The sequence below is a fragment of the Pan troglodytes genome, chromosome 8 (genome assembly GCF_028858775.2).
Source record: "Pan troglodytes isolate AG18354 chromosome 8, NHGRI_mPanTro3-v2.0_pri, whole genome shotgun sequence".
In the NCBI taxonomy this organism is placed as follows: domain Eukaryota; kingdom Metazoa; phylum Chordata; class Mammalia; order Primates; family Hominidae; genus Pan; species Pan troglodytes.
Genome location: NC_072406.2, coordinates 85,095,309 through 85,108,686, shown reverse-complemented (window position 1 = coordinate 85,108,686; position 13,378 = coordinate 85,095,309). Strand labels below are relative to the sequence as shown.

At 39.5% G+C, this 13,378-nt stretch overlaps 1 protein-coding gene across 4 annotated transcripts in view; it reads right to left on the bottom strand.

Annotated features, from left to right (window-relative positions):
- The window catches only part of MCU (mitochondrial calcium uniporter), a 192,559-nt gene that overhangs the window by 13,038 nt on the left and 166,143 nt on the right, over positions 1-13,378 (bottom strand). For all 4 annotated transcript variants that reach the window (XM_016918534.4, XM_016918533.4, XM_016918536.4 and 1 more), the window contains exons 5-6: positions 5,777-5,937; positions 3,064-3,267 (exon numbers count right to left, since the gene is read on the bottom strand). In XM_016918534.4, the coding sequence (XP_016774023.1) occupies positions 3,064-3,267; positions 5,777-5,937 (365 nt within the window). The remainder of the gene's footprint in view (positions 1-3,063; positions 3,268-5,776; positions 5,938-13,378) is intronic.

Below are 13,378 nucleotides of genomic sequence, written 5' to 3'. Positions count from 1 at the left end.
CTGGGCAAGCAATTGTAGGACATAAAACAGTTTACTTTCTTCTCTATTAGACACATTTGGGAGGCCAAGAAAAGTTAAATAACATTCTTGTGCTATCATTTCCCCAAACACAAATAGGCTGTGACCACTAATCTAACAACAGAAAGAAAATGCATATGTTCAATAGCAGCCATATTAAATATGAGATGCAACTCTCAGCTTTCTTCTGATAACTAAGAAAACAGAAAAAGCTTTTCCTATGTCTCAGGTATTTCAAATATTTGATATTAAAGGGAGTGCTAGGTTGGATCTATGATGGTATATTATAATAATAACTGAAAGTAATGCTAAATCTTCATACTTCCTAAAGTGACACTGGAATTCCAAGATATTTAAAACGGCACTGACAATAAAAATTAGTTCTAGATACTGGTATTCAATAAAGGAGCCTCGGTTGATAAAGAATAAATCAACACTACCCTGAACCACGTACACATTTGATGCATTCCCTATCAAAATACTAATTATACTCTTCACAGAAATAGGAAAAAAATTCTAAAAACTATGCAGAACCAGAAAAAACCTTGAACAGCCAGAGCAATCCTGAGCGAAAAGAACAAAGATAGAGGCATCATACTACCTGATGTCAAAATTTACTACAAAGCTACAGTAAGCAAAATAGCACGGTACTGGCATAAAAACAGACACATAGACCAAAGAAACAGAATAGAGAATCCAGATATCAATCCAAGCATTTATAGCCAATCATCTTTGACAAAGGCACCACGAACCCACAATGGGGAAAAGGCAATCTTTTAAATAAATGATGCTGGGAAAACTAGATAACCATATGCCGAAGAATGAAAGTAGATCCCCCTCTCTCCATACAAAAAATCAAATCAAAATGTATTAAAGACTTCAATCTAAGACCTGAACTATGAAACTACTAGAAGAAAACATTGGGGAAACCTTCCAGACATTGGTCTGGGCAAAGATTTTTTGTAAGACCTCAAAAAGCACAGGCAACACAAGTCAAAATAGACAGATGGGATTATATCAAACTAAAAAGCTCTTGTATGGCAAAGGAAACGGTCAGCAGAGTGAGGAGACAACCTACAGAACTGGGAGAAAACATTTGCAAAAGCTATTCATATGACACAGGATTTATATCAGAATATACAAGGAACTCAAACAACTCAACAGCAAAAAAATAAACTATCCAATTAAAATATAGGCAAAAGATCTGAATAGACATTTCTCAAAAGAAGACATACAAATGACTAATAGGTATATGAGGAAATGCTCAGAGTCACTAATCATCAGGGAATACAAATCAAAACCACAATGAAGGCAGGGCACAGTCGCTCACACCTGTAATCCCAGCACTTTGGGAGGCCGAGGCAGGTGGATCACGAGGTCAGGAGATCGAGACCATCCTGGCTAAGACGGTGAAACCCCGTCTCTACTAAAAATACAAAAAATTAGCCGGGCGTGGTGGCGGGCATCTATAGTCCCAGCTATTCAGGAGGCTGAGGCAGGAGAATGGTGTGAATCCAGGAGGCGGAGCTTGCAGTGAGCCGAGATCGTGCCACTGCACTCCAGCCTGGGCAATAGAGCGAGACTCCATCTCAAAAAAAAAAAAACAAAACCCCAAAAAACAAAAAAACAAAAACAAACAAATAAAAAAACCCACAATGAAATATCATCTCATTCCAGTTAAAATGGCTATAATAAAAAAGAAAAAGAATATCAAATGCTGGTGAGGATGTGGAGAAATGCTGGGAATGTAAATTAGTATAGCCATTATGGAAAACAGTAGGGAGCCTCCTCAAAAAAACGAAAAATAGAAATATCATACAATCAATTTGGCAATCCCACTAGTGGGCATATATCCAAAGGAAAGGAAATCAGTATGTTAAAGCGATATCTGCACTCCTATGTTTACCGCAGCACTATTCACAATAGCTAAGATACAGAATCAACCTAAGTGCCCATCCAGGGATGAATGGATAAAGAAAATGTGGTATATATACACAATGGAATATTACTTAGCAATAAAATGAATGATATCCTGTCCTTTGCAGCAAAATGGATAAGGCTGGAGGACATTATGTTTAATGAAATAGGCCAGGGACAGAAAGACAACTACCACATGTTCTCACTCATATGTGGGAGCTAAAAAAGCTGATCCCATAGAAGTTGAACCCACAGAAGTAGAGAGGAGAATAATGTTTACCAGAGGCTGGGAAGGGTAGAGGAGAGAAGGGGATAGGGAAAAGTTAGTTAATGGTACAAAATTACAGTTAGATAGGAGGAATAAGCTCTAGTGTTCAATAGTTAACAACAATTTATTGGATATTTCAAAATAGCTAGAAGAAAGGATTTGGAATGTCCCCAACAAAAAAAAATAATACATGTTTGAGGTAGATATGCCATTTACCCTGATTTGATCATTAAACATGTATATATGTTGTATACATGCACAGACACCCTCAAAATATGTACAATTATTATGTATCAATAAAAAAAGAATAGACTTGAGTATTAAGTAATTAGGTATCTAATTCTCAGCTCTCTTCCATAATGGAAACAACAACAACAACAACAACACCTTTCCTTTCAACATACTTAGGAGGATTTCTGAGTTTAGTTTAAGTATTTGATTAGTTATCACCAATTCTCCATTCCAAAAACTCGATAAAAATAAAAAGCATGGGACTTTTCCCACAGTACTTAAAAAGCCAAGCAACACAGCTGAACAGGTTATCCTACAGCTGATCACTCTGCTCCTTTGTCCACTTATTCTATACCTTACTGTAGTATATTTCTCTGAATTTAATGGTTTACATGGCTCTCTTAATAGTTTGTGAGCTCCATGAGGGTGGAAGTCATGTCTTATATCTACCTCTCCATCTACAGCACTTGCTTAGAATATTGCCTAATACACAAGTGGCACACGTGTGTGTATGTGTAAAGGATGAGTACTTAAAGAAAACTGGCTTTAGAAGATGAGAAAAAAGAACTCTTTTGACAATCAAAACTTTATTACTATCTCATAAAAAGTTACTTGAAGAGAATTCTTACCTGGCGTGTCATTACAAAATATGCATACATTGCCATGGCACTTCCATAAGTGATGAAGTATGTTACTGGCTCCATGATGTCCCAGGAATATTCCCACCAGGTAAGCCGGGCCAAAATGCCAAACTGTGTGGCCATGTAGGCAAGGCCACCCCATAGCACCAAAGTGGTCCTCTTCTCAGCTTTTCTGCTAATCTCAATTCGTACCTATTGGGCACACAAAATCATAAGGCATTTTGACATAAAACCAATCTAAAAAGGCTTAAACTGTTCTATGTTCACTAAAGAAACAGGGCTCATCATCAAGACACAAGTCTCAATTCTAGTAAATATAGCTTGTCTTCCTAAATAGTATCTGCAGTTTTCACTGAATAAAATATCTTAGGCCAGGTGCAGTGGCTCACATCTGTAATCCCAGCATTTTGGTAGGCCAAGGCGGGCAGCTTGCTTGAGCCCAGGAGTTCAAGACCAGCCTGGGCGACATGGCGAAATCCCATCTCTACAAAAAATACAAAAATCAGCAGGGCATGGTGGCACATCCCTGTAGTCCCAGCTATCGGGAGGCTGGGGTGGGTGAATCGCTTGAGCCCAGGAACTGGAGGATGCAGTGAGCCAAGATCACACCACTGCACTCCAGCCTGGGTAACAGAATGAAACCCCCTTGAAAAAAAAATATATATATACAACTACTATTCAGGGCATTTGTATTTTATGTTTCAACCTAGAAGTGGGTGGAAATATGGGCATGAATAACTCAGTTTCAAGAGGTCTTCATCCAGTCACAAGATTATCTTCTCTGAAAGAGGGAAATGCACACCTACCTATATTCTTTCACTGTTGCATACACGATTTAATCTATTCTCAGTTTTAACTCCAGTGGTATACTAGGGGCAGAATATGGACTCTGGATTTAAAGCAGCTCAATTCAGAGCGTTGATCTGCAAATCACCATTAACTTCATTAAAGAGTTGTTCCAAAGATTAAATAAGAAAATATAGGTAAAGCCGGGCGCGGTGGCTCACGCCTGTAATCCCAGCACTTTGGGAGGCCAAGGCAGGTGGATCACGAGGTCAGGAGATCGCGACCATCCTGGCTAACATGGTGAAATCCCGTCTCTACTAAAAAAAAACACAAAAAATTAGCCGGGCGTGGTGGCAGGCGCCTGTAGTCCCAGCCACTCGGGAGGTTGAGGCAGGAGAATGGCGTGAACCCGGGAGGTGGAGCCTGCAGTGAGCCGAGATCGTGCCACTGCACTCCAGCCTGGGCAATAGAGCGAGACTCCGTCTCAAAAAAAAGAAAAGAAAATATAGGTAAAATACTAGCACAATTCATGAAACATAGTAAATATTCTATCTATAAATGATGAAAATTATTTTTCAGGAATCAGAAAATGCAAAATACTAAGAGTATTTGTTCCCTTCCTTACTCCTTATAATCTGATTTCTTAAAATTGAAATATCATAGAAAAAAATAAAGGTAACATATGTTCATTGTAAACATTCAGAAAAGTGTAAAGAAAAATCAGTCATAACCCGACTACTGTACTAGCATTTTGGAATGTATTCCTTCTGATTTCTTTCTCTGTGTATGTATATATATAAATGCGTATAGGTATATATATAACACATTTAAAAATTGGATCATAGTATGCACACTATTTTATAATTTGGTTTCTATGGCAAATTAAATCTATATAGTTCCTTTAATAGTTGCATAATATTCTACATACAGTTGTCCCTAGGTATCTGTGGTGAATTGGTTCCCGGATACCCCCCAAACCAAGATATCAAAATACATAGATGTTAAAGTCCCTTATATAAAATGGGATAGTATCTGCATATAACCTATGCATATCCTCCCATATGTTTTAAATCATCTCTAGATTACTTATAATACAATGTAAATGCTATATAGTCATTATATTGATTTTTAAAATTTGTATTTTTTTGTTGTTGTATTGTTATTTTGTTGTTGTTGTTTTTTTGTTTGTTTTTGAGACAGTCTCGCTCTGTCGTCCAGGCTGGAGTGCAGTGGTGCAATTTTGGCTCACTGCAACCTCCACCTCCCAGGTTCAAGTGATTCTCGTGCCTTAGCCTCCCAGGTGGCTGGGACTATAGGCACATGATACCACAATGCCCGGCTAATTTTTATATTTTTAGGAGAGACGGGGTTTTGCCATGTTGGCCAGGCTGGTCTCAAATTCCTGACCTCAGGTGATCTGCCTGCCTTGGCCTCCCAAAGTGTTGGGATTACAGGCGTGAGCCACCACGCCCAGCCTTGTTATGTTTTATTGTTTTTTTCCCCTGCAAATATCTTTTCTCTGAGGTTGGTTAAATCTGCAAATGTAGAACCTACAGATAACAGAGGGCCAACTGTAATATTCATTCTTAACTTGGCTAAAATCATTATCCACTATACTCAAGAGCCTTTCCTGATCAGCAGTTATTCTGATCTTAATTTTAAAGGTGGTAAATCTGGTTAAGGGCAGTGCATTTAGAACTGAAAGCTCTAAGTCCATTATCAAGGCTCCAAATGATTCCTTTTCAAGCCCTTTCTTAGCTTTGACTTAAACTTTTTTATGGTTCAGTCCCATAAACTAAAGAACTAACTTGATTGACATGACTCAATTGCATAAAACTTACAAGAAAAAACAGAAACATATATGCTCTGGAAAAAATACAGGTTAAGGTAAAAAACCTGAGATTGGAAGTTTTACCTTTTCCAGGGGAGCCAGCTGCTCTTTGAGATCCTCTAGTCTTTCAATAAGCTCCCTTTCCTTGTTTAACTGGTGCTGCTCAATGCACAGTGTGGTGTATAGTTGCTGGACCAATGTCTTTACATCATTCAGCGTTGCTGCATTTTCATGACTTAAGAGGTCTGAAACAAAGGAGTTACATTTTTTAAAAAATGTATGCCTTAAATGATTGCTATTCCTGGGACTATCAGATGAGGCAGATTCATCCATTATAGGTATCTCACCTTCAGTGTTAAACTGAAGGAAAGTAATAGCTCTCTTTTTTTTTTTTTTTTTGAGACAAAGTCTTACTCTATCACCCAGGCTGGAGTGCAGTGGTGTGATCTTGGCTCACTGCAGCCCCTACCTCCAGGGCTCAAGTAATCCTCTGACGTTAACTTCCCAAGTAGCTGGGACTACAGGTGTGCACCGGCCACAAGCCTGGCTAATTTTTGTATTTTTTGTATAGACGGCTAATTTTTGTATTTTTTGTACAGACAAGTTTTCACCGTGTTGCCCAGGCTGGTCTCAAACTCCCGGGCTCAAGCGATCTGCCTGCCTTGGCCTCCCAAAGTGCTGGTATTATAGGCATTAGCCACCATGCCCAGCCAATAGTTTTTGTTGAAACAAAAAAGTTGTCCACAAATGTGAAAAGTAAATTCATATTTGGGTAACTCAAAAAATTTGAAACAAATATCTACCATTATATTCTTGGAAGTCTAAATGCTACAAATGAGGACACGATTAACATTAAGAAAAATAATACAAATAATAATGATCTTCATTAGATAAAGACAAAATTAAAGCAAATGTTAAAAACTAGTAGAGAGGTTTAGAATCAATTTGATTATTATGCTTATTAAAATGGTGACTATAATTTATCTGTAGTCCTGCCATTTTAATTCATTTTTTCCCCCTTAGTAAGTGCTAAGGGAAAAATATATAGTATTTCAAATTTGCAAATACAAAGGCATAAATAAAAATGCCATCATCCTAATAATCTTTTTTTTTTTTTTTTTTTTTTGAGACAAAGTCTCACTCTGTTACCCAGGCTGGAGTGCAGTGGTGCGATCTCGGCTCACTGCAAGCTCCACTTCCTGGGTTCACACCATTCTCCTGCCTCAGCCTCCCAAGTAGCTGGGACTACAGGCGCCCACCACCATGCCCGGCTAATTTTTTTGTATTTTTTAGTAGAGACGGGGTTTCACCGTGTTAGCCAGGATGGTCTTGATCTCCTGACCTCGTGATCTACCTGCCTTGACCTCCTAAAATGCTGGGATTACAGGCTTGAGCCACCGCACCCGGCCCATTCTAATAATCTTAACCCTCATTCTTCTTCTCCCTAGTATGCCAACTTTTATTCATTCCTGTTGATGAAAGACAGAGAATAGCTGTATGGGCCTCAGTATCATGGTCTAAAGGATATGAAGTTATGAGAACGACTGAAAGGGTGAAAGATTAAATTCTTTCATTCAATATCCTCTATTGTGAGTAGCATGTATTTCTAGAAATCTAAAAATTATGTTTTCAGAATCAAATAAAAACTCTGCTGATTAAAGCTGTCAATTTTTTTTAAGCACAATTTTCTTTTAGATTCTTATTAACTTTAAATGTTAGGTACAGCATAAGGGTAGCACTCTTCTAAACAAAACAAGCCACAGTCAGAATTAACCACATATTTCAAACATTCTTTAAGGATGTCCTTTACTACAGTTATTATAGAAGTTCAATCAATGAAAAAATTGAGATGAAGGTAGCAAATTGGATTAGAGAAGAGCTGATATAGTAAAATGGGATACAACACCTAGCTGGGTATCTTGTATGCCTCAGTAAATGTGTGCTGAATTAATGGGAACATAAAAGCAAGAGCACTTTGAGTTCCAAAAGTCATCTATGTCAATCAACAGTGTCTTCCTTGTACCAAAGCTGCTGCTCACATTTGCATATAGCTTTAAATTGTCCAAAGTTACCAGAAGAAACTGCACTCTAGGAGGCTGAAGTAACTTGTTCAGAACGTCACAGTAAGGGGTAGAGTCCAGGTCTCCTGATTTCTAGGCCTGGAGCTACATTATAGTGCTTCTACTATACCAATATTAAATCTCTCCTGCAAGCTCAGTCCCCTTTCATGAACTATTTTATTAGATAAAGCAGATTTGTTCCATCTTCCCCATATATTTATAAAACCCTAGTACTGGCCAGGCGCGGCCTGTAATCCCAGCACTTTGGGAGGCAAAGGTGGACGAATCACGAGGTCAGGAGTTCGAGACCAGCTCGGCCAACATGATGAAACCCCAACTCTACTAAAAATACAAAAATTAGCTGGGCGTGGTGGTGCATGCCTGTAATCCCAGCTACTGGGGAGGCTGAGGCTGGAGGCTCGCTTGAACCCAGAGGCGGAGGTTGCAGTAAGCCGAGATTGCGCCACTGTACTCCAGCCTCAAAACAAAAACAAAAAACAAACAAAAAAAACACAAAAAAACCCTAGTATTATTCCTCTTAAACATCCTGAACCTAGTGCTTTCTATTTCTTTCCTCCATTTAGCCCTTTCACTAAAGCGCTGCAACACGGGGCAGAGGAATGGAACATGCTTATTCAATGAATGTCATCCCTCTTAAATACAGAATTTCAAACCACTCTCTTACTGTAGTCAGCTGAAAAAGAGTGGTGGTACCTTGGGCGCCAGCAATACCTTCCTCAACCAGGGACAGAAAGACACAAGGTAGAAACAAAATTTGAGCCTATTTTGCATTTTATCAAAAGAAGAAAAAAAGATTTTCTTTACTATGTTTAAAAACCAGGGAAGGCCGGGCATGGTGGCTCACACCTGTAATCCCAGCACTTTGGGAGGCCAAATCACGAGGTCAGGAGATCGAGACCATTCTGGCTAACATGGTGAAACCCCGTCTCTACTAAAAATACAAAAAAATTAGCCAGGCATGGTGGCAGGCGCCTGTAGTCCCAGCTACTCAGGAGGCTGAGACAGGAGAATGGCATGAACCCAGGAGGCAGAGCTTGCAGTGAGCCAAGATTGCACCACTGCACTCCAGCCTGGGCAACAGAGCAAGACTCCATCTCAAAAAAAAACAAAAAAACAAAAAAACCACACAGCCTGGGCAACATAGGGAAACCTCATCTCTACAAAAAATAAAAAATTTGCCGGCGTGTGGCGTGTGCCTATAGTCCTAGCTACTTGGGATGCTGAGGTGGGAGGATCTGCTTGAGTCTGGGAGGTCAAGGCTGCAATGAGCTGTGATCACACCACTGCACTCCAGCCTGGGTGACAGAGTGAGACCCTGTCTCAGAAAAATAATTAAATTTAAAATCAAGGAAAACAAACTGTTTATGGATTTAAAATCATATTGAGTTTCTGTGAGAGATGCTATCTGATGGCATAATCTCTCACTAGCAAATAACAGAACTAAGAGAGCTATGATGTGTGCATCTAAACATTAAAAAGGTCTTTTGAAATTCTACACCAATGCTGCTATTGAATTACTTAAGTTCACACTTCAATTTATGATTATTTCCATGAATTACAGATTTTTGACCCTTGCAAGCTTTATACCCTAATTTACTTCTAGAGAAGCAAGGTAGATATTCCAGAGTTCCTGGATACAGATAAAGCAACGGGTTGTTTTAGGCTGCCAAATCACCAGGGAATCAAATACAATCCCCTGTTTTTTCAATTTCTACCTTTTCTTATTCAATTTGAGAAAAGCTTTATTTAAAAAACTAAACGTTCATTTCTGTTTAAAAAATACGGTTATTACAGAAATGGTTGGTATTTATTAATTGATTAATATACCTTTAGTTTTTGACAACATAATACATGGAAACTCACATCTTAACTTTCCTGATTGTTATACTTTATATAGGAATATATTAGTGAACTTTCAGAATGTTACCAATAGAAAATCTAAACAGATGAACTCTCTAAGTAATTTACACAAAAACACACCTCTGTAAAATAGGCCCTGTACTTCTGTTATTTTAAAGAGAACTTCTAGCCCAAGAATCAGGGAATAAAGAAGAAAAACACATTAGCATAGCTGATAAATGGCTAACTGTCCCTGATCTACATGTTTAATTATTCCAACTTCAAAAAATCTGATTCGATAATGTCTTACTACAGTTGACCCTTGAACAATGTGGCGGGGGGGTTGGGGCACCACCCCCCTGCAACTTTTGAAACCTCAAAAACTTAACTACTAATGGCCTACCTGGACTAGAAGCCTTACCAATAACATAATTAATGAATGTTTTGTATATGTATTATATACTGTATTCTTACAGTAAAGTAAGCTAGAGAAAATAAAACATTAAAATCATAAAGAAGGGAAAATAAATTTATAGTGCTGTACTGTATTTATCTACATTGTAAGTTTACATTGTCTGTTTACAAGATAAATCATCTGTCTAAAATGATGGGCAACTGTAGCTGCAGACCTCAGTCTACGGTACATATCAAGCAATCCAACTTTTTCTTGCAATGTCATATCACTTTTCTCTGCTTCTTGGGAGCACTTCCAGCATCACTGGTAGCACTTCGTATGGGTCCCATGGTGTTATTCAAGGTGGACTAAACACAAAAAAATTTTGAGAACTGCAGGAGATCAATTTTTACTGCAATAGACAATCTACTAGAAAGAACTACCCATGAGGAGATAATTAGCACCACACAGCATTTTAAAACTGTGTGGTATGTGATATTAAAAACACTTGAGTTTACCGCAATAGCAACAAGAGGTGGCTATGAAATTACTAGAGTAGTATACTATGTACCAGAGTCAATTTTATGCAGATATTATTTAACACTGCATCTTTACATTTGTTTACACTTCTCTCAACTGCAAATGGCATCATGCATGGTCTGTAAGTGTGTGCATAAGTTTTGATAATTTTTAACTTTTTATAATAGATATGTATATATTTTATGGTAGTAAACGATAGAAAATAGGAAGGGCATGGTGGTTCATGCCTGTAATCCCAGCACTTTGGGAGGCCAAGGTGGGTGGATCACCTAAGGTCAGGAGTTCAAGACCTGCCTGGCCAACATGGTGAAACCCCATCTCTACTAAAAATACAAAAATTAGCCAGGCATGGTGGCACGTGCCTGTAATCCCAGTTACAGGGAGGCTGAGGGAGGAGAATAATTTGAACCCGGGAGGCAGAGGTTGCAGTGAGCTGAGATTGCACCGCTGCACTCCAGCCTGGGGGACAGAGAGAGACTCCGTCTCAAAAATAAAATAAAATAAGATAAGATAGACTTGTATCTACATATATTTCATGCATTCATGACATACTTTTCTTAATTTTTTTGGATATTTCTAGGTTATGTGGTTCGTTTGCAAGTTTTTTCAAACCTGCTTTGTTCAACAATCAACTGTATTTAAAGAATATCTTTCCATTCTATTTAAGGATACTTTTCTATACTTTCTCCCAGCTAGCTCCCTCTCATTTAGCTTAAAGAAAGTGAATATGGCCTCTGCACAATCAAAATGCTACCCAGCGAACACATTTAATTCACTCAATATAGAAGGAATCAATGGGGAATACAAAATCACAGTGCCTTCCCTCACAGCATCAAAGAAAAGGATGAAGCAAAATTCAGAGAAGAGATTAATCATTTTTGGTTGGTCAGGGGTCAGAGACAGAAAGAGTATGATCATTAAAGGCTTACTGGAAGAGTCAATATTGACAATTTTGACTTGAGAAAACAGGGGTTAGGAAGAAAGGCATCTTAGGCAGAGGAAAGTGAGCAAACAGTGAGATGGAAAAGAACGGGGCATAGTTCAGGAAACCATGAAGGAAAACACAGTGGAGAAAAAGTAGGCAACATGTAGGAGGGAAAGAAAACATTTTAAAAGGTAGATGTGGACCAGATTATAGAGGAATTTAATAACAGGGTTTCACTCAGAACTTTTCTATGTTAGACCCAATTCTTTCTTTTTTTTTTTTTTTAAAAGATGTGTTGCCCAGGCTGGTCCCAAACTCCTGGTCTTAAGCAATCCTCCTGCCTCGGCTTCCTAAAGTGCTGGGATTACAGGTGTGAGCCACCTTACCAGGCCTAAACCCAATTCTTAAAAGCAGGATTGAAAAGAAGAAATGTCCTACAGCAGTGGTCCCCCACCCCTGGGGTGCGAACCAGTACTGGTCAGTGGCCTGTTAGGAACCAGGCTGCACAGGAGGAGGCCAGTGAGTGAGCATTACTGCCTGAGCTCCACCTCCTGTCAGATCAGCAGCAGCATTAGATCTCATAGAGCACAAACCCTATTGTAAATTGTGCATGTGAGGGATCTAGGTTGTGCGCTTCTTATGAGAATCTAACTGATGCCTGAGGATCTGAGGTGAAAGTTTCATTCCAAAACCACTGCCTCTGCCCCCGCCCCCACTGTCAGTGGAAAAATTATCTTTAACAAAACTGGTCCCTGGTGCCAAAAAGGTTGGGAACTGCTGTCCTCTGGGGCTGGTGGAAGGAGTGGTGGAAGGGGCATTAACAACAGCAGTGAATTACAATGAATATCAAGGGTAAATAGAGAAACAGGACCAAAAAAGACACAACTCGGCCGGGCGTGGTGGCTCACGCCTGTAATCCCAGCACTTTGGGAGGCCGAGGCGGGCAGATCACAAGGTCAGGAGATTGAGACCATCCTGGCTAACACGGTGAAACCCCGTCTCTACTAAAAATACAAAAAATTAGCCAGGCGTGGTGGCGGGCGCCTGTAGTCCCAGCTACTCAGGAGGTTGAGGCAGGAGAATGGCGTGAACCTGGGAGGCGGAACTTGCAGTGAGTCGAGATTGTGCCACTGCACTCCAGCCTGGGTGACAGAGCAAGACTCAGTCTCAAAAAAAAAAAAAAAAAAGACACAACTCAAAACGCTATTTTAGAGGGCTACTTAGCATTGTACTGTGCAGAGCCATAGTAGAGGCTAGGATGAAAAGAAATATTAGTAATACTGACTCTGTCTTTATTTAAAATTTTGTTCATCATGCATTTTTTGCATTAACTCTGGTTTTTTAAAATAGTACATAAAAATACTATTTATCTTGCTGGGTGCGGTGACTCAGGGCTATAATCTCGGCACTTTGGGAGGCTGAGGCAGGTAGATAACTTGAGGTCAGGAGTTCAAAACCATTCTGGCCAACATGGCAAAACCCCATCTCTACTAAAAAAAAAAAAAACTGGCGGCTGGGCATAGTGGCTCATGCCTGTAATCACAGCACTTTGGGAGGCCAAGGCGGATGGATCACCTGAGGTCAAGAGTTCGAGACCAGCCTGACCAATATGGTGAAACCCGTATCTGGCTTGAACCTGGGAAGTGGAGGCTGCAGTAAGCCAGTGTCATGTCACTGGGCTCCAGCCTGGGCGACAGAGTGAGACTCTTAAAAAAAAAAAAACCCAAACAAAAAAACCCAACAATTCTTTATCTTGATTACTGAGTTTTTTGGTGCCCTCTTACAATTTGTGTCTGAGGAGAGCACCTTTCCTTTTCCCATAAAAGCATATACAGGCTGGGAACAGTGGTTCATGCCTGTAATCACAACACTCTGGGAGGACAGAGAGGGAGGAGTGCTTGAGCCCA